Source organism: Rhinatrema bivittatum, chromosome 2 (genome assembly GCF_901001135.1).
Source record: "Rhinatrema bivittatum chromosome 2, aRhiBiv1.1, whole genome shotgun sequence".
Taxonomy (NCBI): Eukaryota; Metazoa; Chordata; class Amphibia; order Gymnophiona; family Rhinatrematidae; genus Rhinatrema; species Rhinatrema bivittatum.
The window spans coordinates 554,537,614-554,551,841 of NC_042616.1; the positions used below are offsets into that span (position 1 = coordinate 554,537,614).

Below are 14,228 nucleotides of genomic sequence, written 5' to 3' on the forward strand. Positions count from 1 at the left end.
CTAGTTCTGGTTTTATTTTACTGCATGCAGGGACTTGTAGTCTTATTTTCTAAGGGATGGCAATAGGCAAGTTAGAACTACAAGTCCCAGCAAGCAACAAGTTAAATCCAGGACTGAATCAACCTGTCCTGAAAATCTGGAACCCGTCGGCAACCCTAATTAGAAGTAGTATTATGCAAGTAACTCTCCTCATTCCCATGTTCTCAATATAAAGGGGGGTTTGCAGGGGTGCAGGTCCATTCCAGAGCAGGGGAAAAAAAATCTTCTAGTGCCCTAGGGGTTAAACATATGGACTCTAACATATCACTCTTTATGCTGGGGGTCAGTCTTCCAATAATATTGAGGTCCACATTCAGAGACATTTATCCAGATAACTTACAAGTTATCCACCTAATTGCCAACTTTTGAATATCTGGCGCAATTATATGTCATTATCCAGCTAAAGTTCAGCCAGATAACATAGGGGCATTCCAAGGGCATTTCAGGGCGTAGTGTGGTTAGCCAGATATGTTACCCAGCTAACTCTGATATTCAGAATTAGTCAGATAATTTATCCAACTAACTCTGGTCAGACTATAGAACTGCCCTAAATTTAGTCAGATAAACTTATATGACTACCTTTTAAGACATTCATCTTTATTCAATAATGCATCTGCACCAAAGTTAACTGGATACGTTTATCTGGATAACCTTGCAATCCAGTCAGTGACTGAATATGGACCTCATGATCCTTAAAACTCAGTGTCTTCAATGGTGATGAACTGACAGAAAAGTGCATTTACATGGATATAAATCAGTTTCTTCCAGTTGTACACCCACAAGTTACACAAACAGGATCCCCTTGCTTCTCTTTTAAAAGATTTCCTATTGAGCACCTCTTCATAGAGCCATCTCTGGGGAAGGGGGCAATTAAGAAACTGCCATGATTATCCATTCCAGGGCCCCACGGAGGTTGATTTTCCCTGGGCCCTGCACCCTCCTAGGCTCAGCCCTGCCCCCCCCCTTGGCTCCTGAATTATTTGTTACCTGGTCACACAAATTGGAAGAGTCAAATATGAAAAACTCCTTCTTCCTGAAGAATTCACAACAGCTGTGTGGTTGGGAGGCCCTTTCTGGAACAGCAAAAATAAAAAAATAAAAAATAAAAACACTCACAAACTTGAAATTAAAATGCTCCACTCCCTTTCGGAAAAAAAGGGACCAAGCACCATCTTCAGCTCTTGGGAATCAAAACTCCTATTTCTATCCTTGACTTTAGGACCGAAGAGGGAAAAAAGCAATCTAGGAATGGAATGCTTTGATTCTTCCTCCTTTTCTCTGCAGAAACAGGGAGAGCAACTACAAGCCCCTTCTTTTGGCCCTTGCGGCTTCTGCCTTGCACAAACCAGTTCCTGTGCCGCCTTGCTCACAACAGCTCCTGCAGCTCATAAATCTCTATATTGTATTTATTTAAAACATTTATAATTCAGTGATTCTCAATAAAAAAAAAAAATTGGTCAGTGAGGATCACAATAAACAAATAAAACACTGAGAAAAAAAAACAACATCCAAAATAAAATAATATCCAAACATTACCTAAATAACCAATTCAACCAAGCTTTCCCATAACATCAACCTGCGAAATATCCCTGCCAATATCCCCTCAGTGGTAACACGCTAGAGAACTATATAGATCTTCTCAAGAAATCACATGATCTTTGGCAGTCTATTATCTTTGACAGTCTATTATCTTTGGCAGTCTATCATTAAAACCCAGCCTCTAGCCTATATTAGGCACCGCTCATGTTAATTATGTTATTACCCCCTTATATCTTAATCCAAGTTAATTCGACCTGTTCATTGTAAGACATTTACTTGTCATTGTTGTTATTGTTTAAAATGTAAACCGAATTGATCAATAATTTTGTTATTGGAAAGTCGGTATAGAAAAATGCTAAATAAATAAATAAATAAATAAATAAAATGGCCAGCCAGTAATAAAATATAAATACAGCCAAGAGCTGCTTAATGTGCCTATGCCAGGGACTTCAGAAATTAAAATTTGTTTTAGCTTTTCAGGAACTGCTATAAATATTTCCCTACTATAAGGGGCATAGGCAAAGCATGCCACATGAAAGGACCTGCAATTGATGAAGTCCAACCCCATGTAGTCTGAAGCCAATATGTTTTAAATGAAGGAATTACAAGCTGTTAGCTTTCTGCAGATCCTGAAGAACAAGTAAGAGTATAAAAAATATCAAAAAAGTGATTTTAGATACTCTGGCCATCTTCTTGCAAGGTGATAGTGTCTCTGTGGTAAATAGTCTACGGCCATAACAAAAATGACATACATATGATAAACTGAGTATAGGCACTTTAACTCTTGACTCATTCTCCTTGCTGCATACTTGTACAAGAATAAGCCTGCTATATGGGGCTGCTTACCAAAACTGAGGGCAGATGTTGGAGGGCAACTGGATCCTAGGAGGTAAGAGAGAAAATACTTCCAGGAAAGGAAAAATCAGGTTGAGAATAGGGATGTGAATCGTGTGATCAATCGTCTTAACGATCAATTTTGGCTGGGGGGGAGGGAAATCTGATCGTCATGTTTTTTTTTGTTAAAAAAATCGTCAAATTGTAAATCGGCGGGAAAACCGGCACACCAAAACAACCCTAAAACCCACCCCGACCCTTTAAAACAAATCCCCCACCCTCCCGAACCCCCCAAAATGTTTTAAATTACCTGGGTTCCAGTGGGGGGGGGGGGTCCTGGCGCAATCTCCCACTCTCGGGCCACAGCTGCGTTAATAGAAATGGCGCCGGTGGCCCTTTGCCCTTACCATATGACAGGGAAAGGTAGCGCCGGCGCCATTTTGGTTCCTGTCACCCGATGTCACGAGTGCAGGAGATCGCTCCCGGACCCCCGCTGGACCCCCAGGGACTTTTGGTCAGCTTGGGGGTCCTCCTGACCCCCACAAGACTTGCCAAAAGTCCAGCGGGGGTCCGGGAGCGATCTCCTGCACTCGGGCTGTATTGCCAGTATTCAAAATGGCGCCGGCGCTACCTTTGCCCTGTCATATGGTAAGGGCAAAGGGCCACCGGCACCATTTCTATTAACGCAGCCATGGCCTGAGAGCGGGAGATCGCGCCGGGACCCTCCCCCCCCCCACTGGACCCCAGGTAATTTAAAACATTTTGGGGGGGTTCGGGAGGGTGGGGGATTTGTTTTAAAGGGTCGGGGTGGGTTTTAGGGTTGTTTTGGTGTGCCGGTTTTCCCGCCCTCCCCCGATTTATGATTTTTTAACAATAAATCGGGGGAATTGCTATTGTATCGCGGCTCTAACGATTTAAAATATATCTGACGATTGTTTTAAATCATCAAAAAACGATTCACATCCCTAGTTGAGAACACAAGCCTCAGATGTTTGCCAAAGAGTAAGACTGGCATCAGAATGTACCAGCCCAAGTACATCTCTCCCTTTGGCATGGAGGGAAATCTATCACAGAGGAGTCAGGACACCATCTTCCACCAACATGAGTACTTTATAGTGTTGGAGCAATAATGGCACATTGACAGCTCTTCAAGCTGAAGCCTTTAAATGCCTGCTGTTAGTTTTGGGCAGAATAACTACAACAATGCCAGCAAAAAAAAAAAAAGATCAGTTGAATAACTCTACAGTGTGCCCATCCCCTAAACTTACTCCATCTGTGCTGCTGATCAAGGTCCAACCATCTCGGAGGTCCCTAATCAGAAGCAAAAAGACTGAGGAGTATTTAAGAAACTGCCTCCTGAATGTTTCTTACAGTTCCCTCTTGAAACACAGCCATGTGGGGCTTAGTTCTCACCTGCTGCTGCCTTATCGCCTCTGTAATATCTGCCTTGCAAATTGTGGAAACCGTGAGACATCATGCAGACTTAGAACACATGCAGTCAAATATTTGTGCACAATTGTGGCAATGGTTAAGAACTTATTTATTTAATATTGTTTTATGCCACAATATCCATACAATGTTCTGTGTGGATTGCAAGTATACATTCATAATTAAAACAAGTAGATACATACTCATACAAAATACTCAAACCGATGGAATGGCTATTTCCATTCATGCCTTCATATTTTGAAGTGTGCAGCAATGTTAGAAAATATTCACCCTCTGTGAACCTTTGGCTTAGAAATTAATTTGTGTTGTGCGAATATAAGCCCCACTTCACACTAGGCAAGGGCAGATCGGACACATTTAGGTGTTGCAAAGTATCTGTCAGCTTGATACAGCTCCTGAGTTATTCAGTGAGGAGAAACAAAAAAAAACAAAAAAAACTTTAGCACCCATAGGGTTGGTACACAGACAACAGAGCAAAATAAATAAAACTAAAAAATCATTATCCATTCAAATCTTTGCTCTTACAAAAAATAAAATTGTTTACTTATTGACATACAAGGTCAGATGAACATGAAATTTAGTTTTACCTGATAATTTCTTTTCCTTGTGTCCTACTAGACCACTCTCTACTAATGGGATTTTCCACTCCACAGCTCCCAGAGACAGAGGACACAAATTTTCTTTATGATAATCTTTGGCTATAAGGGAGGTATGACCTGGAGCAGTTGCCACTACTCTACTGTCAGAGCAGTGAGTCAACTAGAAGTTCTGAACCAAAAGTTTTACTTTCCCCCTTTTTTTATATAAAATGTAAAATAAGGTAAAATGTCCCCAATTTTCCAACCACTGCAGCTTCCTTACACAACCCCACAAAAATGTTTTGACTTCTCCCAGACACTTATGGGAGGAAAGAAGGGAAGAAAGAAATTATATTGCCTACCATAGCAAAAATATCCAAATTGGAAGTCACTGGAAGTCATGGATAAGTCACTGGAAGTCATGGATAAGTTATGTACTGGTCTAGCAGAACTCAAGGAAAGGAAATTATCAGGTAAGACCACATTTCACATTCCTTTTCTACCTGCTAAACCAGTGTCTACTAAAAGGAGGTACCCAAGCTGCACCTAGATTGGCTGGAGGAAGACAGGGCTGCCTTGATCACTCCTGTGCCAAAGGCCAAGTCTCTCTTGGCTCTCATATCCAATCTGTAAAACCTGGTAAAGGAATGTAAGGATAACCAAGTGGCTGCCCTGCAGATTTCACCTAGGGCAACGCTGCTGACTCTATCCCTCTGTCCATGGAGTCCCCTATGCTCTTGTTGAATGCACACAGAGCATTGCCAGTGCTTGAACGCCATTAAGCAGGTAAACTGCCCAAACTGTTTCCTCATCCATCTGTTTTGCATGGAGGCTGCTGCTCCTGCTTTCCTTTGGCCTTAAAGCAAAATAAATAGCCTATGAGTCTTCCTAAAAGCTGGTGATGTTTAAGTACCTCAAAAGAATATGCTGAACATCTAAGAGGCAAAGCCTCCTGTCTCCCTTAGAACAGTGGTCCCCAACCCTGTCCTGGGGGCCCACCAGCCAGTCGGGTTTTCAGGATATCCACAATGAATATGCATGAGAGAAAATTTGCATGTTGTGGAGGCAGTGCATGCAAATTTTCTCTCATGCATATTCATTGTGGATATCTTGAAACCCGACTGGCTGGTGGACCCCCAGGACAGGGTTGGGGACCACTGCCTTAGAACACCCATTGCCAGAAGGAAGATGATCTGATTAAGGTGAAAGGGAGACATCACCTTAGGTAGAAAGGAAGAAACTGGTCAAAAGGTAACCAAGTCCAGAGAAAAAAAAATCAAATACGGGTTTTTACTTGACAGGGCTGTAAATCCAAAATATGCCTAGCCAATGAAACAGCCACAAAGAAGGCCACCTTTAGAGAGAGGTCCTTCAATGTCGCCACTTTCATCAGTTCAAAGGGAAGCCTACTAAAGCATTAAGAACTAGATTAAGAGTCCACTGTGGGACTAGCAACCTGAATAGTGGTTATTTTTTTTTTTTTTTGTATCCTGGGAGGCAGGCTTTACTGTAGAAATCAACTCTGAGGAGCTGTTGCTCCAGGAGCATAAGTAGCTCAACCAGACTGGGGCCTAAGCCTGACTCTGGAAGGAATGAAATACATCCTATGTCTGCAACTGCTGGAGACAGAGACTACTAGCAACTTCCCTTATAGCCGAAGATAATGTGCGTCCTCAGTCACCAGTAGCTGTGGAGTGGGAAATCACATTAGTAGAGACTGGTCTAGCAGGAAGAAAAGGAATAATTTGGTAGGGAATACATTTAAATCTGATGCAATTCATAGAACAATCAAAGTTCAAAACAGTTCAAAAGGTTAGTGAAATATGCTCACACTAAGGATTGCTTCACTAACAACCCCTTAGTGAAGGGTTTTCCCCATATTGGTACCTGAATCACTTGATGCAGATTCCCTACTCAGTAAAAGACTTAAAAAATATCTGTTGATAAATGCAAATGAGCTCCTGCTGTATTCTTTTCAGACAGTAACTAGGTTGCAAATTAACCATCTGGAAGTCCTCCCTCTGACTTCAACAAGTAAGATCCACTCTTAAGACAAATAAAGCAGTTCTTCAGTGAAATCAAGTAATATGCAACTTGCTCCCTTTTCACCATTTTTCATAAAAATATAAGATTTGCCAAACAGGTCAGACCAGAGATCCATCAAACCCAGTATCCCATTTCCTACAGTGGCCAATCCAGGTCACAAGTGCCTGGCAGGATCCCAAAAAGTTGATAGATTCCATGCTGCTTATCCCAAGGATAGCAGTGGATTTCCCCAAGTCCACCTTAATAATGGTTTATGGATTTTTCTTCCAGGAACTTGTCCAAACCTTTTTTAAACCTAACTACACTAAGTTTTTACCACATCCTCTGGTCATCTTAGTCACCATTTTTCCCTTGGGATTTTCCTGAAACACAATTACGCTCCCTTTCCTGGATAGCTGAAAGCTTCAACGTTGAGCTTCAGTATAATTCTAGGATGAGCACTAGGAAGGAAAAAAAAGAAAAACAAGAGTCACAGTGGGCTCATGAGTTTTATAGTAACACATCTTCCACCGGGAAGTGTCTTGATACCCTCTACTTCCTCATCACATGCTGTCTGTGAAGATAGCATGTGAATAAGGAACACTTTTGTGACATCCTTTCATAAATAAATGTGAATTTATAGTTGAAGTTCTCAAGTGTGTATTGCTGTCTCTCCTTCTCCTTTCTCTGACAATCTCTTTCCTATCCTACACTCCACATGTCCAATAACTCCTCCTGTTTTTGTATCTCCATCTGTACCTCCAACACATTCTAGAACCTCAAATCCATCCCATTGACACCAAGGAGGGAAATCTGCCAGCCCTGATTCTGTGGTTCACTGGCATCTGACTAACCACGCACCACAATCACCCTATAGTGTTGGAGTGAAGACCAGCCATAGCTCCAGCCATGCACCATGCAGGCAATCTGAAGATATTTTGGGAGCAGCTCCCCCGTTGGGGCTTTGGTTGACATCTCCAGGAAGAGGGGAGGAAAAGGAGAGGGGGTAGCAGGAGAGAGACAAGAGGATTACAAAGTTCTCAAAAAGTGAAATGCAGATCCTCAAAAGGTTTGTAGACCTCTGATAATACATTGCTGCCCAGATCTCTGTTCTGTGTCAAACCTCAGGGCACCTTGGTCTTTGAATTGACTAACCACTTTCATAACAGCAATGATCATCACACTTCTGCCAATCTATTAGGGATGTGAATCGTTTTAGGACGATTAAAATTATCGTCCGATAATTTTAATATCGTCTTAAACCGTTATGGAACACAATACAATACAGATTCTAACGATTTATCGTTATAAATCGTTAGAATCGTGAGCCGGCACACTAAACCCCCTAAACCCCACCCCCGACCCTTTAAATTAAATCCCCCACCCTCCCGAACCCCCCCCAAATAACTTAAATAACCTGCGGGTCCAGCGGCGGTCCGGAACGGCAGCGGTCCGGAACGGGCTCCTGCTCTGAATCTTGTCGTCTTCAGCCGGCGCCATTTTCCAAAATGGCGCCGAAAATGGCGGCGGCCATAGACGAAAAAGATTGGACGGCAGGAGGTCCTTCCGGACCCCCGCTGGACTTTTGGCAAGTCTCGTGGGGTCAGGAGGCCCCCCACAAGCTGGCCAAAAGTTCCTGGAGGTCCAGCGGGGGTCAGGGAGCGATTTCCCGCCGCGAATCGTTTTCGTACGGAAAATGGCGCCGGCAGGAGATCGACTGCAGGAGGTCGTTCAGCGAGGGTTCCGGCGCCTCGCTGAACGACCTCCTGCAGTCGATCTCCTGCCGGCGCCATTTTCCGTACGGAAAACGATTTCGCGGCGGGAAATCGCTCCCTGACCCCCGCTGGACCTCCAGGAACTTTTGGCCAGCTTGTGGGGGGCCTCCTGACCCCCACGAGACTTGCCAAAAGTCCAGCGGGGGTCCGGAAGGACCTCCTGCCGTCCAATCTTTTTCGTCTATGGCCGCCGCCATTTTCGGCGCCATTTTGGAAAATGGCGCCGGCTGAAGACGACAAGATTCAGAGCAGGAGCCCGTTCCGGACCGCTGCCGTTCCGGACCGCCGCTGGACCCGCAGGTTATTTAAGTTATTTGGTGGGGGGATTTAATTTAAAGGGTCGGGGGTGGGTTTTAGGGGGTTTTAATGTGCCGGTTTTTCGATTTTTTCGATTTTTCGATTTTTAACGATTTTTAAACGATTTTTCACGATATTTTACCCCCCCAAACGGCAACAATACGATTCCCTCCCCCTCCCAGCCGAAATCGATCGTTAAGACGATCGAGGACACGATTCACATCCCTACAATCTATATAATACTTTTGGAATTATTAGAGACCTTTGTGACTTCTACACTGCAGTGTACAAGAATGCTTGCGCACCAGTTGCCATATGTTAACCGTTTAATGTATTTGCTAAGACCTTTTTGCGGAGTATGTAAATCTGGTTGTGAGTAAGAAGTTATAAAATAGTGTGAGTTTGTGCATTTTTTTCATCTACAATGAGAAGTGTGAGAATATGCTCTAGCTCAAGGGCCTATAGGTAAACTGTTACTGTGTCATCTCCTGTACATCACCTTCATCTTTCAGCAACATTGCCTGCGGGTAGCTGGGCCTTTTTAATAGCATACAAGCTAAAAAGCTGACATTTGATGCAAGGTGGTATTAAACTTTAGGCTTTAGTACAGGAAAGCATGGCACAATATTTCCCATGTGCCTCCCAAAGCCCAATTAGCATATAATATTCCTTAATTTGCATAAGGGCATGCACACATTTTAGCAGGCACCCACCACCTTCTGACCCCTGTTTAGCTTGCTCACTAGGGCCTGAATGCAAAGCACTAATTTTTGTGCATTCTCAAAAACATGCTAAGCTTTTGGGCTTATGCCCCAAGATGTACTATAAATAATCAGATTTATCTAGAATGTAAAAAAAAAAAAAACAAAAAAAAAACCTTTTTATTATTTTGTAAGATCTTCGGAAAGATTGTCATTTTATTTCTAAGAAAAATAAATATTAAGTTCAAGCCACTCACAGGAACCAAAGAATTCTATGTCCCCTGTCACTGTTTACCCTGCCTAATGTCAGGCAGCCTTGCAGCTTCTCTCTCAGCACTAGGACACTATTTTGCCAGGCTGAACATCTGCCTGTCACTCCACAGGTGGCATTACCTCTTGAGATTGACACTCTGCCAGGCCATACTCAGTAATAAAGCAAGCACGAAAAGAGCAGAAGCTAGAAGGATCTCTGTAATGGGCTGGCCACCTGCCTAGAGGGTAAGAGAGTCTTTACTGCCTTGCTTTGGCATTAAAATGGGCATTAACCACCTGGGCTCTTGCAGTACTGTTCTACTTTAAGAAGAAAAAAAGAAAGAATATATTTACTTAGAATGTATTAAATTTAGCAGGGGAATTAATAGGATTAATTTATTAAGGAAATACTTTATTTCAGAAAATCTCAGCTTGACATTACCTAATAATGTTGCAGAATTATATTTACAAACCTCGCCCCCCTCCCCCCCACACTTTATTTTCAGGAGGGCATCAACCTGCACAATTTGATTAAGGATCACTGTATCCTCTGAAGGTTATCCAGTCATGTAAGAGTAGTAGGATCCAGCTCAGTGGCTCAGTGGCTTGAGATCAGAGTTTCAATGCAGGGCTTCTCTTCTGCTTGCTGGACTTACCAGAGGCCAAGGATTACTGAGGAGGCAGCGTTCACGTACTCCAAGGAAAAGGAAGCCCAGTCATCAAGCAACAGCAACACCTACTGGCCAGCTAAGGGGTAGATTTTATAAATGTACGCGCGGGCGTACTTTTGTTCGTGCACCAGGCGCGAACAAAAGTACGCTGGATTTTATAAGATACGTGCGTAGCTGCGGGTATCTTATAAAATCCGGGGTTGGCGCGTGCAAGGGGGTGCACATTTGTGCAACCTGTGCGCGCCGAGCCCAGCGCGCGCTGCCTGTTCCTTCCGAGGCTGCTCTGAAATCAGAGTGGCCTCGGAGGGAACTTTCCTTCCACCTCCCCTCACCTTCCCCTCCCTTCCCCTACCTAACCCACCCCCCCCAGGCCCTATCTAAACCCCCCCTACCTTTGTTGGCAGATTTACGCCTGCGGAAAGCAGGCGTAAATCTGCGCGCGCCAGCGGGCTGCTGGCGTGCCATCACCTGTCCCGGGGGCTGGTCCGGAGGCCTCGACCATGCCCCTGGGCCGGTGCCATGCCCCCGGGCCCGCCCACAAAATGCCGCGTCACTCGCGGCCCGCCCCCGACACGCCCCTCCATGCAAGCCCCGGGACCTATGCGTGTCCCGGGGCTTGTGTGCGCCGCCGAGCCTATGCAAAATAGGCTCGGCGCGCGCAGGGGGGGTTTGGGGTAGGTTTTCGGGGGGTACGTGTGTACCCCTTTGAAAATCTACCCCTCAGAGAACACTTACGCCAAGCTCTGAAGTGACCAGTAGTCCATGCCCCTCAGACATAAGACCTCCACTGAGGAGCTGGGCTAAAAAGAGGGAGTGTTGTAAATATGGGAAGAAATCCTTGAATAGTTGTGAGGGAAAGCTCATGTTACTGTAGCCCCGAGAGAAGTTAGTTCTGACTGAGCAAAGAAGAGGAAAGAAGATACCAGATCTCCCTCCATTCCTTGCTTTTCTTCACCCCCCCCCCCAAAAAAAAAAAAAAGTCCAAACCCAGCCCCCAAACTTAACATTTACTTTCCTAACAAAAATTCTCCTGTGGTCTAAATGTGATCAGATACTTCTGAATGAGGCACACAATTTTCATCTCTAGAATTCTATGCCTAGAAATGAAATATGAATGAGAAATGTCCTTTAGTACTAATACAAGTTTGAGGAGGGGTGGGGTGTGTGTGTGTGTGTGTGTTACGAGCTCCTAGTATGTAACTAAGAACTTCTGGATTGTGGCTGTGATGATGGGTAGGTTTTTTTTGGGTGTGTACATTTTCATAGATCAGTGTGCTCACTTTTGCTGTTTTGTAGCTTAATGCAAAGGACTATATTTATAAAACCTCTTCTGAGAATTATCTACCTACTACTGATAATGCACGGGAGGAATCGGACAGACTACAGAACCTCAGACATGGCTGCCTCTGTTTCAAATAAAATTAGAGAGGTGGTAAAGGGAATAATTTAGTATTAAAGATAATTCTGTTAGATTTGGGTATCTCTTTGTACATTTCAAAATATTTTTTCTGTGATCAAAATTAATTGATTTGGCCCATATTCTAAAATATATGGATTTCAAATTCATATTTATGTAAATAGAAATATAAGTTACAATGAAAAGTTACACACATTTAAATTGTGCATTATCTTAGTATAGCACAGGTTAAAAACAAACCATACATATGCACCTGCAGAGCCACAAAAGGAAGTGAACTGAACACTGACACTCTTGTTTACTTCCTTGGGTACCAAATATTCTGTAAAATAAATAATGCAACCTAACAGAGCAAAGACTGCTCTAATATTTATAACTCTATTAAAACTTCCACATAGACACTTACAGCATTCCTCTATGCCTTTCAAAAGTGAATAACAACAACATATGAAAAATAGTGACCTCAGCAATCACATGAGAGGATGACAATCTTTCTTATATGCTGCAATGGGCAATTCTTAAATGGCCATTTTCACTTTCTGTGCACAGCAACTAAAAACTGCATGGTGCTTCAGGTCACATTTTAAGACAGACCTTTGGTGTTCATATTGCTATTAAGAACAAACAGATACTTTGGTGTTACACATGCATTGTTCATATGGACAAGAAAGGGTTACAGAAGTTTGATGTGGAGCCTTTGATAGTAAGGTCCCTTGTCAAGGTAACAAAAACTCCCTAAAGGTCAGTTTACTGATTTTCACACCTCTAGAGCAGTTCAGCAAACATGAAATCAAGTAAGCATGGCATGCATGAGGGCGACAAATCCTAGCACTGCCTCCAAAGCTGTGATATGATAAACGCCTAGTTTCATCTAGAATTGCAGATTTCACAGGGACCCTCTTTTGTCTGGTTTGGAGGGACAGTATTTGACAGAAGCCCTTCAGACAGCACAGACGTCAGAAGCTTGCAGTCACCTTCCGGCTCCGACATCAAAGCCCAGATCATTCTTTGCACCAAACTGGACAAGCGGTCATATGTCCTCTAATAGCCTTTTGCTACCCCCCCCGCCCGCCCCCGTTCAAGACACTTATTCCATCTTTCCCGCTGCTGCCGTCACTGTCTGTAGAGCAATCAATGCCACCGCGCCGCTCAGTTCGCCGCCTTCCCAGGCTGAATCCCCGGCCAGGACGTGGCATCTCCCAGCAGGCCGAGCCGGTAAACGGCAAGCCCTGGAGAGCACCACCCCGGTACCTTTCCCACAACAGGTGCAAGACGACAAACACCACCCAAAGCAAACACAAAGTTCCACTCCTCAATCCCAGGCAGCAGGGAGAAGCCGGGACACTAAGCCAGGCAAGCAGCCGAAAATATCCCAGCAGGCAAGAACTCTGCCCTTCCTTTTTTTATCTCGACCGGCTCAATGAATTCACTCGGAGAAAAATGCGTGCTCTTGAATTCTTTCTCAAGGGATTGTAAAGCAACTTTGTCAACGAGACACATTTATTTAAATAATAACAATAAGAAAAATAGTAATAATAAAGTCAGGGTAAAGAAGTTCTGGTAAGTTGGGGAGAGAGAAAAAAAAATCCCCACGGACGATCTTGCCTACCACCTTGGTCAGCTCCCCGCGTCTCCCTTACCCGGTAGCCGGCACCATCACCCCAAGCATCATTCTGGAGTTTGCAATGGATTTATTCCACCCTTCTCGGGACCACCTGCTTTATGTATTTTATTTTATTTTATTTTGCTTTTCTGTTCGGCTTGAATTCTCTCACCTCTTCCCAAGCCGTTGCCACCCAGAGCCCAGCAGCTTCCCTGCCACAAACACCGCCAGCCACCCCGCAATCCTATTCATGGACCCCCCGGAGCAGCAGCCACCCCCACCTCCTCTGCAATGCACTTGACTTCTCTCAACCAGAAGGAGCACAGGCAGGAGATGAAAAGAAATAACTGTTAGGGAAGAAGAAGAAGTGCGCTCGCTCCGTGACCGGAGGAAAGAAACCGCCGCAGGAAGAAGCGGCTGACGAGAAAACAAAGCGCAATCTCTCCTGGGCTTCCCCCGGACCCTGGCTTCAAGAGACAACAAGGACCGTGACAATCATCATAGCGCGGGGCAGGTTCGTCCTCTCTGCCCTCCAGTTTCCCGATCTCCACAGATCCGCCCCGGCACGGGTCCCTGCACACCCCCCGGACGGAGGCTGCCGGGGCCGGCTCCTTATCCAGGCAACTACCCGAGGAAGTGAGGGGAAAAGTGGAGCACGGCACCCAGGTGAGGAGGGAACGCGATCGCAAGGATAACAGCAAATAATAATACTAAGACTAATGAAAAAAAAAAAAAAAAACCCGCAGTCCCCCCACGCCATCCGGAGCAGAAGAAGCAAAGCGTGCGAACTCACCCCCAGCTTCCGACTGCGGATTTTCACGTAGCCCTGCTTGACGATCTCGTTAAAGTTGGAGGCCATGGTGAGTCCCCGCTGGCCCCGGCAGCGGCTGCCCCCGCGCTCAGCCTCTCGCCTGCGGTCTCCCCTCCCGGGGGGCTCTCCCCGCTCAGCGGCGCCGGGAGGGAGCTGCCTGGGCAGTGTCCGCCCGGGGAACCTGCGCTCGCTCCTTGCCTGCGCTCTGCCCGCCCCCGTCCTCCTCCTCCTCCTCCT

General features: G+C 44.9%; 1 protein-coding gene across 1 annotated transcript in view; it reads right to left on the bottom strand.

Annotated features, from left to right (window-relative positions):
- The window catches only part of DOK6 (docking protein 6), a 1,072,962-nt gene extending 1,058,766 nt beyond the window's left edge, over nucleotides 1-14,196 (bottom strand). The window contains exon 1 of the mRNA XM_029590909.1: nucleotides 13,974-14,196. Coding sequence (XP_029446769.1) covers nucleotides 13,974-14,039 — 66 coding nt within the window. The 5' untranslated portion in view covers nucleotides 14,040-14,196. The remainder of the gene's footprint in view (nucleotides 1-13,973) is intronic.
- Between the last annotated feature and the right edge of the window lie 32 nt (nucleotides 14,197-14,228).